General features: G+C 44.9%; 1 protein-coding gene and 1 non-coding gene across 2 annotated transcripts; both read left to right on the plus strand.

The window, feature by feature from the left end:
* The first annotated feature begins 6,188 nt into the window (after positions 1-6,188).
* LOC138080733 (olfactory receptor 13C7-like) lies at positions 6,189-7,220 on the plus strand. Its single transcript, XM_068973601.1, has one exon. It carries the CDS (start codon positions 6,189-6,191, stop codon positions 7,218-7,220), a length of 1,032 nt encoding a protein of 343 aa, XP_068829702.1.
* Positions 7,221-11,452: 4,232 nt separating this feature from the next.
* On the plus strand, positions 11,453-11,580 carry LOC138081571 (small nucleolar RNA SNORA69). Its single transcript, XR_011145026.1, has one exon. It is a non-coding gene; the product is annotated as a small nucleolar RNA SNORA69 (small nucleolar RNA).
* Positions 11,581-14,467: the final 2,887 nt, after the last annotated feature.

The following is a 14,467-nucleotide window of genomic DNA, read 5'->3' on the forward strand; positions in this document are numbered from 1 at the left end:
GAACAGCTGGAAGGACCCTCCTTTTCTGGGCTATAGTAACTTGTATTCAGAATGTCTAGCATTTTTAACCTCTGCCCTCTAAGTGCCAGGAGCCTCCCCCTCCTTCACACGTGGAGTTCCTCAAGGGTTAGGGGATGTTGTGGGGTTCATGGGGGTGGGGGCACGGTGGCACCACTGGGCCAGATGATTAAACAGGCACTGGCCTGTCAGTCAGGGTCTGAGTGGCTCCTGCTCATCCCTGCATGGCAGAATTCTCTGTCCCCCAACTCCTGGGGGTCACTGTCCAGAGACTGCCGTGGTGGAGACTCGGCCACTCTGCTACAGAGCCTGGAAACAACGTAAGGAACCCCCTCAGAAGGAGAACATGAGGCTTCCTAGGACAAAGCGGTGAATCAGACAAGTACTGTTTAGATGACCCAGTGTTCAGACACGAGAGATTACACACTCGCTTCTCCATTGAGCTCTTGCCACGCGAGTGGGCTCCCTCCATGAAGGGGCAGCGCTTTGGCCCCTCCCTCTACCACCCCTTCCCTTCCCTTCCCTTCAGGAAAGTTCTGTTTCTCTGACCTTCAGAGCACCTGATTCCAGCCCTGGGATCATCTCAAAATGGCAGTGCTGCTTTTCTGCCTTCATAGAGAACGTGCTATTACTCCCGACACCTGACACAATCTCCAAATGTCTTGAGGAGTGATCTGGTTACAGGCCTTGTGAATTTCCTGGGGGTGTCATGTCCACATTTGTCCTCAGAATGCCACAATAAACAGAGATGTCTCCCCAGGGGGTGCTGGGCTTGCTGGAGTTCAGACTACTCCTTCAGTCCACTTCTCTTTGGCAAACTCATCTACACACGCACACATTTGCAGAAAGGAGATTTCTGACACACAGCGCTCCCTCTTGTCCAATTAAAACACGACATCCCCTTGGCTAGTCTGTCCAAGGCTTCCCTAGACAATGAGGAGTATTGAGGAGAAGCATTTTCAGCAATACCTCAAATCTCAATGCCTCGAGACCCCACAAGCTGAGTTAGTAAGAAGTTTAGCCCCGGACTACTCAATGTGATGGCAGAGGGCAGCATCAGCATCACCTGGAAACTTGATGATAATGCAGATTCCTGGGCTTTTCCCTGGGCCTACTTAATCAATCTCTGGGGGGGGGGGGGTCCCAGCAACCTGCTTGTGCACCCACGAGTATGTGTGCTTGTGTGTACCTGTGTGTTTCCAATCTGTGTTTTAATAGGTCCCCTAGGTGATTCTGATGCACGCTACTGCCTGAGAGCACTGGTCTATCTAGACTTCCAGGATTGGGGTCCCAGTTATCCCTTTAAGGCCTCCCAGAGGAAGGAGGGTGTTTTTATGCATGGTCAGAGCAGCTGCCTGTAGTTCCTCTGCTCTGGAGTCAACTGCTCTTCCAGTCCTTGCTTGCCCCTCACTCGTGAATCTTGACCCTTGACTGTCCACACCCCTGCTGACCTCCTCTGGATCACTGGTCTCCGTGGCCTTACTCTCTCCCCTGCCAACAGGGAGTCACTTTTCTATCCTCAGAAATCCACTTCCTCGGAAAGTTCTCATAACAGAGCAGATGGGTCCCTAGCGGCCCAGAGGTCAAGGAAACTATAGACAGTATGACTGGCACTTCAGGGGTCTGCCAACAATCTCCCATGGCAGTACAGTTAGGCTTGTATCTACAGACAGCAGAGCGGTTCCAGCCACTGTCCCTAAGTGATGGATAAGTTGATGAGTCTCGAGCTCAGACGTTTCCCCCATGTTTTTCTGGAAGTTCCTCAAACATTCTATACTCCAAAATGAATTCATCTTCTTCCCGCAAACCATCAGCTTGATCAATATCCTCTACCTTGGGGATGTCACCATCATCCACCCACCATCTGAGCTAGAAACATTGATTCTATCCTCTTTCCTGTCTGTCACATCCAACCAAAATCTAATATTGTATTTTGTATCTACCAAACATTTCTCGAATCTTCTCATCTTCACCCCTCAATCACTCCCCAGTCAGTATCCTTATCTTCATTTGCCTGAAGTGTTTCTCTCTCTCTCTAGACCTTGTCCTCCTGCCTGCCCCCAGTGTTCTCTCCACTTTGTGGCTCGAAGGACCAACCTAAGATGCAGATTTCATCGTGTCAGACCCTTACTTAAAAGCCCCAACCGCCTCCTCATCTGCTACAGAAGAAAGTCCTAGCTCCTCAGGATGTCCCAAAAGGTCAGCATGGGTCCAGCCCTGCCTTCCTTCCCATTCAGCCCCTTTGTGCTCTAGCAACACTGCCCTGCTGGTCACTCCTTATTCCAGGGGCTCCTTCTCATTTCTGTGCCTTGATTTATGCAGCCCTTTCTGGCTGGAATGATTCCCCACTCCCCTTCATCTGGCAGACAGACATTTCTCCACTCCAGTGGTGTCCTGATGAATGTTTAACAATCACATCCCCAAGTCAGAAAAAGCCCCGATCTGGAACATTTGCTGATTTCTGTGGTGTAAACACTCCTAGGATAGCCCATTTCAAGCTACCAACAAAGTCACTGGATGGGAGTTCAGAGGAGATGTACACAATTGTGAGCCAGTGCCAGCGCACTGCGGACCTTGGGTTACCTCCTCCAGGAGGTCTGGCCCTCGCCTCCCTCTGGGCTATCACGTAAGCATGGGCATTCTCCCTGGCCTGTGCTTCCTTCCTTGTTTGGTAACTTTCTTTTCACTTTCCTGTCTCTAGACCCTGGTTCTCGGCACATTTCTGCCTTCTGTGTAACAGTACACACTCAATAATCATTTGCTGGATAAAGGAAGATACCCTTTTTCTGGATCCATCCCTATTCTGGGTCACATCTTATCTGGGATCCCTGTAAGGTCTGGGAGCACATAACCAGATGATAGGATGCTGAAAGGGCAATGACTGAGATGGATGCCAGGGGAGGATTCAGGAAGAACATGGCGGAATACTTCAAGGGCCCTAATGCCACAAGTTAAAAATTCGGAAGAGAATATGTCTTTCACTCAGACCCCTATACACCACTGCATAAGCACAGACTTGTGGAGAAGGGAATGGCAACCCACTCCAGTATTCTTACCTGGAGAATCCCATGAACAGAGAAGCCTGGTGGGCTACAGTCCATGGGGTTGCAAAGAGTCGGACATGACCGAGCGACTAACACAACAACATACAGGCAGAGACTTGGGGTGATGAGGCTTGACTACAGCACAGGAGAAAAGATTTGGCATCTGAATGAGCCATGTAATCATTGACCAGCAGACTGTTGGACTCTGTTAAAGGGATTATGATATTAAGAGAGAAGGAAGGGAGGGAGGAAGAGAAGGAGGGAGGGAGAAAGGAAGCAGGCAGTAAACTTCCTCTGATGTCTTCAACATAATTGGATCTTGGGGATGTTATCCCAGAAGGATACAAAGTTTCTAAATGTGCCAACTCACTTTCCAAACTTTAAATGACTTCAGGGACAAAATGGTCCCAAGGAACAGACTGGAATTTAAATTATCTTCTAAGGGTGATGGCCAGTCCTTTGGAAATTGTACCCTGAGTGCTGGAGACACAGGGCAGACAACTGGCTGGACCCTTCACCTGTCACACATTCTGAACCCTCACCCTGATACTTCCCACCTGGTATTGCTCTTTGTGATATGTGGCCTCTTCCCAACCCTTAGTAAGCAGATCCTTCTTGCTCACCATGTCTCTGATAAAGGTAAGCGCAGGATTTGGTGACACCAAAAGTTTCATCAGTGCAGTGGCATTTCTGCTATCAGACTTGACTGTAATGGAATAGGGTTGAGAAGGTGAGGTAGGAAACCCTTCATGGATAAGGTGTTATTCTCACAGAGGCAAATAGACCCATCAAACTGCAAAAGTCTCTAAGGTCATCTGGCCTCACCCCACTTTGTGCAGAGAGGAAAGGGTTGCCTGGGACTCCACAGTTCATAATCTTTTTCTCACACAGTTGTCCCTTCTTGATTAAAACTGGGAGGCTTTTTCTTCTTTTGTAGTTAAGAATCCAACATCCAGCAATAATAATGAGCCACGAATCTGGATCTAGTGATGATGACGTGGAGGGAATATTTTCTTCACAGAATCCAAGTTTGGGGAAAAGTCTGGAGGGCTGGCTGACATAGAGTGAAAACCCAGCCTGGCACTGATTTACTGTCTCAGCACAGATATCCAGGTGGCACTGTGTTCTGGGCAGGTGAGCCATGCTCAAGTTGGGGGCCATTCTCAGTACTGACCAGCCTATGTAGTCAGTTTCTGGATGGTACATTTACTCATGAGAAATATGTCTGTTTTAAGGTCCTGGGAGAAAAAGGGAGATGGACTCTTGTTTATATTCATGCTGAAGCCAAGCTATTTCTGGACATTTGGAGGGCTGTCTGTGGAAGAGGGATTAATGTTGCAAAGAAGCAGATTTCAGCTCAATATCAAAGGGGAACTACTTCAAAGTGAAATGAGCCTCGCCAGAAAGCACAGCGCCCCACATCATTCAGGGAGCCAAAGGCAGGCCAGAGGGCCGTGAGGAACACAGCAAGGGGCTTTCCACATTGGAAAGGGCACAGATTGCGAAATAAGTCCCAAAGCCTGGTGTCAATAGTGTTAGAGGCATTGTTCTGGTCGAGGATGACATAATTACTTGTGTGTGTGACTATGTGCGTGATTGTTTCCTCTGTTAGGTTTTGAGCCCCTTGAGGTTGCAGATGTGCCCTTCTTTGCTGTGATCCCAGCACCTGAAATAGTGCCTGCCTCAGCACAGATGCTCAATAAATATGTCGGCCTGAATTGAATTACTGTGGTGCTGGCTTGGTCACAGCTACAGTGCTGGGCACCACCAGAGAAGTGTCTCAGAGCTCCCAGGCAGGAGGGTTCCGTGTATAGTCGAGGCAGGGGCTGGATGACTGAGAACACTTGAAGAGGTGGAGATATGGGAATTCATGAATATCTTAGATACAGAGCAAATAAAGGCAAATGTCCAACATCCTCAGTGTTACCTACCATTTTTTTCCCCACTGGTCCAGAATAAATCCTAGTTTGGGGAGCTCTTAGAAGTCTGAGGGGAGATTCAAGCTTCCCAGAAAGAAGGGCTGACAGAGCAGGACTCAGAACTGTGGAAAGAGTCTCAGGCAGAAGCCAGTGCCTCTGGTGAGGCAGATGGAGAAAGAAGAAAAGAAGAGACAGTCCATCAGTCTCCCCTAAGCTTGCCCACAGTGCACGAAAGGGTCACTTGTGCCCCGGGTGTACCAAAGGGTCAACAAGAGGTGAAGGCCTTGGCACTGTGTCTGGGTTAATTCTCTCAACAGGCAACACCAGGCCAGAGCAGCTGTAGTCTGTCACCTTCCCCTAAGAAAGGAGGCTTGGTTTTCCGTTTTTTCCTGTCATCAGTTTTCATTTATGTCGTCTTGTCTCCTGTGTGACTTACTCTTTTTCAATGTGTGCCAGGCGTTGTATTTGCAGAATTATTTGTGGACCTGATTTAGAGGTAGTGATGATGTTGCCTTCCTTCAAGGTAGATTTGTGTTTGCTTCTGTTAGGTATTCGGGAGCATCAAAAGTTGGGGACCACCTCAGTCCAATTTCAGAGCTCGAGAAGATTTGAAGCTGAGCTGCAGCACCTGTAAACACCTGTTTCTTTCTGATTAACTCTTGTTCCTATGGTGGTGCCCTTTGGTTTCTTTCCAAAGGGAGAAGGTTTAGTTAGGGGTCCTTCACAGTGGGCCGTGCACTTCAGACATGTTTCTACCTCCAGGAGGCTGTGAGTAACACTTCTTGGTCTCTCAGAGGCCACCTCCAGAAGGTGCAGATGCCCCAGCTGACACATAGTCTCAAAAGCCGGATATATTTCTCCGAATTCCTTTCTTCCCCCTGAATCCTGACTCTGCGATTCCTTGTCGTCTTATCTATCTTGCCAAGTGCTTTATGCAAAAGTTTTAAATCATTTGCCCAATTTTTAAATTTTTTCATCTGCAGATGAGTTAGTCCAAATTAACTCTTTATTCCTGCTGAAAACAGAAGTAAAATACCAATCTCTATCATAATTTTTCTAGAGCCCCTTAGACATGACCAGATTGTCAGAGCTCTTCTCCAGTTGCTCAACAGGGCAGAGATTTTTGCCCTTATGCCCAGGCACTTTTGGAGTCAGAGAGTGCTGAGGTTGACTGCAGAGTTCCTGCAGGTGACAGAGAGGAAGCACTATGGACGGGTCCAATCAGACCTCCCTCCTGATGGATTTCATTCTCCTGGGCCTCTCAGCCCACCCAAAGCTGGAGAAAACGCTCTTTGTGCTCATCTTGCTCATGTACCTCGTGATCCTGCTGGGCAATGGGGTCCTCATCCTGGTGACCATCCTTGACTCCCGCCTGCACACACCCATGTACTTCTTCCTGGGGAACCTCTCCTTCCTGGACATCTGCTACACAACCTCCTCAGTCCCCCTCATCCTTGACAGCTTCCTGACCCCCAGGAAAACCATCTCCTTCTCAGCCTGTTTTGGGCAGATGTTCCTCTCTTTTGCCATGGGGGCCACAGAGTGTGTGCTTCTGGGCATGATGGCGTTTGATCGCTATGTGGCCATCTGCAACCCCCTGAGGTACCCTGTAGTCATGAACAAGGTTGCCTGCAGGCCTATGGCTGTTGGCTCCTGGGCAGCTGGTATCACCAACTCTGTAATTCAGACATTGCAGGCTGTGAGACTGCCATTCTGTGGGGACAATGTCATCAACCACTTCACCTGTGAGATCCTGGCTGTCCTGAAGTTGGCCTGTGCTGACATCTCCATCAATGTGATCAGTATGGTCGTGGCCAATGTGATCTTCCTGGGAGTCCCAGTTCTGTTCATTTTTATCTCCTATGTGTTCATCATTGCTACCATCCTGAGGATCCCCTCAGGAGAGGGGAGGAAAAAGGCCTTCTCCACCTGCTCTGCCCACCTCACAGTTGTGGTCATCTTCTATGGGACCATCCTCTTCATGTATGGGAAGCCCAAATCCAAGAACCCCCTGGGGGCAGACAAACAAGACCTTGCAGACAAGCTCACCTCCCTCTTCTATGGGGTGGTGACCCCCATGCTCAACCCCATCATCTACAGCCTGAGGAACAAGGATGTGAAGGCTGCTGTGAGGAACCTGGTGAATCGGAAACTCCTAACTGAGTGTCCATCATTGATTCCCAGGCTGCCAGAGTGCAAGACCCCCAAATTCCTCACTGTCTTCATGGGGAAATGGTAACCCAGGGATGTCGTTAGGTTGTCAGTGGAAAGAGCCTTTTCATTTCTGATGCTGCTGGTTAGCTTCTTGGCTTCACCCAGAACCAGTATACTGTATCATATCACAGCTGTAGTTTGGTGCCTAAGTCTGAAATCCTCTGATACCAGAATTTGGTAAATATCCATTAAAATGTTATAAATATAATCAAAAGAGACAAATGGAAATTTTAGTGGTACTAAGACTTTCAAGTATTTTGTTTTTTTCTGTGTAGAACTGTTAACCAAAAGTGAGGTCTGGCTGCTTGCTACTCAAAAGCCAACAAAGAGGCAAGTTGGGTAGAAAGGGAAGATTGCTTTATTTTAAAGTCTGACAATTGGGGTAGGGGATGGCAGACTCCTGTCAAAGGTCAATTTCCACCCCACTCCCCCAGCTGACAATCAGTGGGCAAGAACGTTTACAGGTGGGGAAAGGAACTACATGCAAAAACAGCACTGTCAACTCTTGACGATTGTCTTGAAATTGATAATGGGGTGGTCTAATCAACATCACCTTGATTATTTTAAGTACAGTTAGTCTTCGGCTCCAGGGTCCATTCATTCTTGTTCCTTTAAGGCCAGTTCTCGGAGTTGCGGCAGCTTATGTCATGGCTACAATCTAGTCATCAAGTTAACTGCTTCCACCTGGTAGGGGCTTTAGTGTCTATAAAACAGCTCAAAGGATATGGCTCAGAATATTATCTATAGCCCTTGAGGAGTAACTAAAGGCCCTTGACTTTTTTTTAATGATGAAACTATCATTTTTTTGTCCTGTTTGTTTTCCTTGTACCAGTTTTCTCTTGCTCTGTAGCAACTCACCACAATATAGCAGCTTAAATCAATGCTCATTTATTAGTTCACTGTTCAGAAATCCAGCATGACATGACTTGGTTCTTTTCTCAGGGTATCAAATGGCTAAAATCAAAGTGTCAGCTGCATTAAGTTTTCATCTGGAGGCTCTGAGGGAAAATCCACTTTCAAGCATATTTATGTTGCAGAATTCAATTTTGTGCAGCCACAGGATTGAATTCCCCTTTTCCTTTTTGCATGGCCCCTCCATCTTCATGTCAGTAATGGTGCATCAAATTCTTTTAGTGCTTTGAATCTTTGGCTTCCCTTTCTGCTACTAGCCAGAGAAAAACTCGCTGCCTTTACAGAATTCATGGTTAGATCAGGGCCACCTGGATAATCTCTATGTTAAGGCCAATTATGTCATCATTTTTTACAGTCCTGGGGATTATGCAGAGTGTGTACACCAGGGGGTAAAAAATCTTTGGGACATCTTAGAATCCTGCCTCCCACCGTTGTAACCCCTGTTCTTCTGGGCTGTGCACAGTGGACTTCCATAGCATTGGACAAGGTCTGGGGCAGAGAAGTAGAAAGATGGATGGTGTTTGAAGTGGGATACTGTTAGCTCAAGGTGAGTCTAACTTGCACAAACTGTCCACACAGCTGTGGCTGAAATCATAGTGGGACTGAAAGATTGGTAAGTGAGGTACTGTAGCGTTTGCTAATTATGGACAGATCGATGGAGTCAAACTCATATCACATCATAAAGATGCCATAGAGCTTCCTCTATCCACATTGCTTCCAAAGGGATCTATTCCAGCTTCAACCCAGTGACACTTGCAGTTGCCCTGTAGCCGTAGTTCACTGGACTGGAGCAATTGTGACCCCAGATGAGGTAATCTATAGATTTGAGGGTATATATCTGACTGAGGGCTTCCCAGGTGGTGCTGGTGGTAAAGAACCTGCCTGCCAATGCAGGAGACATAAGAGAAGTGGGTTTGATCCCAGGGTCAGGAAGACCCCTGGATGAGGGTATTGCAACCCACTCCAGTATTCTTGCCTGGAGAATCCCATGGACAGAGGAGCCTGGCAGGCTGAGTCCACAGGGTCACAAAGAGTCAGACATGACTGAAGTGACTAAGCATGCAGGCACTCACATATCCGACTGAAGCAAAAGGGTGAATTGGGCTAGTTAGAGTGATCTTTGGGGAACTTGGACTTGAGAAACAGGGAGACAAAATCACTTTAATGAGACTTAAATCAGAAAGGACCCACCAAAGATTCCATGAGGTAAGATTGGTGTTATGGTGGTGGGGTGGGAAGCAAAAGCTATCAGTCAGCAGATGAAGCCCATTAGAAAAAAGACAAAAAAAAAAAAAAGAGAGAGAGAGAGAGAGAGAAAGAAATATAGGAAGTGTCTGTCTCATTAGTAGAGGAGATTCAAAAGATGAACCCATGAATTCTGTTTCTGGGTTTCCTGGAGTTGCTTGCTATCAAGAACATTCTTGAACTTCCCTGGTGGCACAATGGATAAGAATCTGCCTGCCAATGTGGGGGACATGGATTTGATTCTTGGTCTGGGGAGATTCCACATGACATGGAGCAACTAAGCCTGTGCACCACAACTACTGAGTCCACATTCTAGAGCCTCCAAGCCACAACTGCTGAGCCCACAAGCCACAGCTGCTGAAGCCCAGGTGACCTAGATCCTGTTTGCTGCAACAGGAGAAGCTACCACGATGAGAAGCCTCTGGACCATATTGAAGAGTAGCCCCTGCTTGTCTCTGCTAGAGAAAGCCTGTGAAAAGCAACGAAGTCTCAGTGCAGCCAAAAATAAATACATAATTTTTTTAAAAAGAACATTCTCCATTTCTCAATCCTTTCACTTTTGCCTGTTAAGAATCTTGTTCTTTGATTTATATAAGGTTCCATAATTGCCCCCAAATGCATCTTTACTTAGAACCACTACAACAATAGAACTTTCCCTGAGATAGCCTGAGTGGATTTTAGTTTCTTATAACCAAAAAAGCAAAACTAGGTCAGGATGAGAGTTATTAAGAACCAGCTGCTCACAACCAATTCTGGCCCCCAATAGGGATACTCGGGCTGATCTGTTTGGTTGCAGTTAATGCTGGTTCAGTGTTCCCTTGAGAATTAACTTAGAGGACCCTGAATATTATGGGGAGGAGACTCTAAGTATTACAGGGAAGAGAAGAAGAGAATGGGAGATCCATTCACCATCCCCAAGTAAATTACTACAACAGCTACTTCTATCGTCCCCTCTCAGATTGGCAGGTGGCTGTTCAGGAAGGTAGACATGAGATAGGTTTGGTGTCTATCAGACCACGGAGACCATCATAGACCAGATTGATTCACTTGCCCTTTTTGTTGTAGAGGAAGCCATATCCCAGCCTATACAACCAAGAGCACCAGTGACTTTTAGTTCTACCTCTAGCATAATACAGTAGCCTCATGGATGTATTGATATGATTTATGTCAGAGGTTGTTCTGCTTGTGTTTTCTTCTAAGACTTTTATGGTTTCAGTATTACATGTAGGTTTTTAATCCATTTTGAGTTTATTTTTGTATATAGTGTGAGAAAATGTTCTAATTTCCTTCTTTTATATGTAGCTGTCCAGTTTTCCCAGCACCACTATTAAAGAGACTATCTTTTCTCTGTTGGATATTCTTGCCTCCTTTGTCATAGATTGACCAAAAGTGCATGGGTTTATTTCTAGGCTCTCTATTCTGTTCCATTAATCTATGTATCTGTTTTTGTTCCAGTACCATACGATTTTGATTACTGTAGCTTTGTAGTATAGTCTGAGTCAACGAGTGTGATACTTCCAATTCTGTTCTTTCACAAGATTGTTTTGGCTCCTCAGGGTCTCTTGTGCTTCAGTAAAAATTTTGAAGTTATTTATTTTTGATCTGTGAAGAATGGCATGTGCATCTTTTTAAAGGATTATTTTAAATCTGTAGATTCAATTCAAAACATTTCCTCTGGTATCAGGAACAAGACAAGGGTTCTCACTCTTGCCATTTTTATTCAACACAGTATTGGAAAACCTAGTCATGGCAACCAGACAAGAAGAAGAAGTAAAAGAAATCCAAATTGGAAGGGAAGAATACAGCTGTCACTGTTTGCAGATGACATGATATTATACATAAAAACATAAAGACACTACCAAAAACTACTAGAGCTTATCAATGAATCCAGTAAAGTTGCATGATACAAAATTATTGTACAGAAATCTGTTGCATTTCTACACACTAACAATGAACTATCAGAAAGAAAAATTAAGGAAACAGTCCACTTATAATCACATCAAAAAGAATAAAATACCTAGGAATAGGCTTGCCTAAGGAGGTAAAAGACCTGTATTCAGAAAACTATAAGACACTGTTGAAAGAAATTGAAGATGACATTAAGTAGATAGGAAGATATACTGTGTTCTTTGATTGGAAGAAGATATTATCCTGCTAAAAGAAAATCTGTGTTGATCATTTTTTTCCCTTTATGCGAGTAAACTCATGACAGATTGACATGAAAAAAATCTGAGGAAATAAATAATACTACCCGAGGCAAATCAACAATTCAATAAATTGCCCTTAAAAGAAAAAAGTACATTTGTACATCCCTTAGCTAAGTAATCTGAGAGCATTTCAATCCAGCTCCGATTTGCCAAAGATTACAACAAGGCTACTATTATGAGCACATCGGTTTTAGCTGTCAGAATAAGATGTCTCTGATGAGAGGCCATTGTGGTCACCCTTTGTTCTCACCCAGCCAATGCCAACCTCCTTCCACTTACATAAACATTGTTATAAAAAGGGCAACTGTCATACTCCATCCTTCATTATGGATTTGTAATCATTTTGCACTCACAGTCCCAGAGATATCTTTTCTTTGGCTCTACTTCATAGTGATGAATGTGATTCCTGTACCTGGGTTCCACATTCAGTGAAGAATCTGCACAGTTCACATCACAGTCATGGGTTTATCCATATTTTCCTTTGGTCTTTCCCATCCAGGAAGTTCTCCTCTTGTACTACTTTGTCTAAATTTATCACTTATATCATGAAGTTCTAGACATATGTGGCTGGAAAAAGCATTCAAGTTCCTTATGCTATTCTTGAGTGAACTGAAATACTTGGTTCTAGTGTCATTGGAGATCAGTTGTTGCCCAATACAACCAGTATTTTCCCACATCTCTTGGTACCGTTTTTGTTGCACTCTATAAATTTTGGCATATTGTGTTTTATTTTTTATTGTCTTGAGATATTTTCTAATATCCTTTTTTTTAATTTCTTTTTTGATCCAATGGTTGCTTACAAGTGTGTTGTTTAATTTCCACACATTTAAATTTTCCAGTTTTACTTCTGCTATTGATTTTAGTTTCATTTGATTGTGATCAGAAAAGATACTTGGCATAATTTCATTGTTAAGTTTGTTAAGACTTGTTTTGTGACCTAAGATATGATCTATCCTGGAGAAAGTTCCAGTTTCACCTGAAAAGAAAACATATATTTTGCTACTTTTAGGTAGAAGTATTGTATTGATAAAAGATATAGAGACCGAGAAGTCCCATGGTCTGCCATCTGCACACTAGAGCACCGGAAAAACCAAGGTATGATTCAATGAGAATCTGAAGACCCAAGAATCAGGAGCTCCAGTGTCTGAGGGAAGAAGATGACGTTCCAGCTCAAGAAGAGCCATAATTAACTTTTAACTCATTTTTCTCAATACAGAGGGGGAATGCCCTGAAGACTGAGCCAGTGTGTTACTCCTCTACATGTGGCTGCCTCCCACTCCACCCTGAATAACAATGTCCATAGTGATGGTCTCTCATGGAGCTTCAGGGCTCTGTATCCATGCCTGGCCTGTGCTGTACTGCTATCAGTGACTCAGATGAAGAACTGAGGATACGCAGAGGACAGGAAGCTGAAGGATCCAGAAAGAACACAGCATGATGCTTCATGGAACCTAACCACTCTGGGGATGAGTAGTCATCCTAAAATCAAACTCTAACTCTCCTTCCAAAACTGCTGCAAACCCAGGCTGAGGGTGACAGAATTGCTTCTGCAACTGAGGGAAAAGGACCTGGGGGCTGAGTGAGCTGCAGGATGACTTGCCATCAGGCTCCAGGCTAAGGCTGATGTCTTTATAGGAATATATTGACAAAAGAAAGCAGAAGAGGATATGAAAAGGAGGGAGGGAGGCAGCAAGCAAAAAACCTTCTCCAGGGCCTTCAGTATAACTGGATCTTTGGGGTTTTATCCCAGAAGAATACAAAGTTTCTAAACTGAGTACAACTCACTTTCCAAACTATAAATGACTTTCGGGACTAAGTCCCCAAAAGGAAACTGAGACTCAATTTCCTTTCTATAGGCAATGGCCAGTTCTTTGGAGATTGTTCCTGGAGCACCAAGTCAGGAGGAGTGGAGAGGCCTGGACCTTCACCAACTGCAGGGCCTGACACATTCCCATTCTTCCTGCACTGGGTGCCTGAGATCCAGTGTGGCTATTTCTGACAACTGGCCTGTCCCCAACCCTTAGGAGAGTGATCACCCTTTCACACCACGTTTCTGATAAAGGTAAGTGAAGGTTTTGATAAAAGGACTCCAAGATTCTCATTAGCACAAGCTCATTTCTAAGAATAGATTGTTTTTAAAAAACCTTTTGGGATTGTTTTTTCTCCTTGTACCTTAAAAAAATATTTTATGTATTTTTTTTTCTTTGCTGGGTCTTCGTCGCTGCGTGGGCTTTTCTCTAGTTGCAGCAAGTAGGGGCTACTCTCTAGTCGCGGTGCAGAGACTTCTCGTTGTGGCTACTCGTGTTGCAGAGCGTGGGCTCTAGGGAGAGTGGGCTTAAGTAACTGCAGCATGTAGTAGGCTCAGTAGTTGTGGCTCCCAAGCCCTAGATCACAAGCTTGATAGTTGTGGAGCATGAGATTAGTTGCTTTGTGTCATGTGGGATCTTCCCAGATCAACCTGTGTGTCCTGCATTGGCAGGCAGATTTTTTACCCTTGAGCCAGTAGGGAAGCTCTAAGAATAGATTTGATTGTTCAGTGGAATAGGTCTCAAAATGGGAGGAAAGAGATGATTTCAGTGGTATGGCAAGTGCTGGAACCAGCACAATCCATCCTGGTGGGACATAATATCCAGAAAGATATCTCACAATTATTCAGGAGCTGTGGACAATTCCTCTAAACTATACGACATTTTTTTGGATGCTGTAAGAGTAACCAGGTTAATTCTATATCATCTTATTGCCCAAACCAACTTATTTCTAAATATTTGGAGGGCATGGGAAAAAAACCAACTTTGTTTGAAGGCTGCAAAAGGTAGAGCCAGATGGAATTTGTAGGGAGGCAGAACTGTCTATCTATGGGAACTACTTTAAAATGAAATAAACCTCAGCAAGCAGAGAGCCTGCTTCA

This window comes from Capricornis sumatraensis, chromosome 6 (genome assembly GCF_032405125.1).
Source record: "Capricornis sumatraensis isolate serow.1 chromosome 6, serow.2, whole genome shotgun sequence".
NCBI classification, from domain to species: Eukaryota; Metazoa; Chordata; class Mammalia; order Artiodactyla; family Bovidae; genus Capricornis; species Capricornis sumatraensis.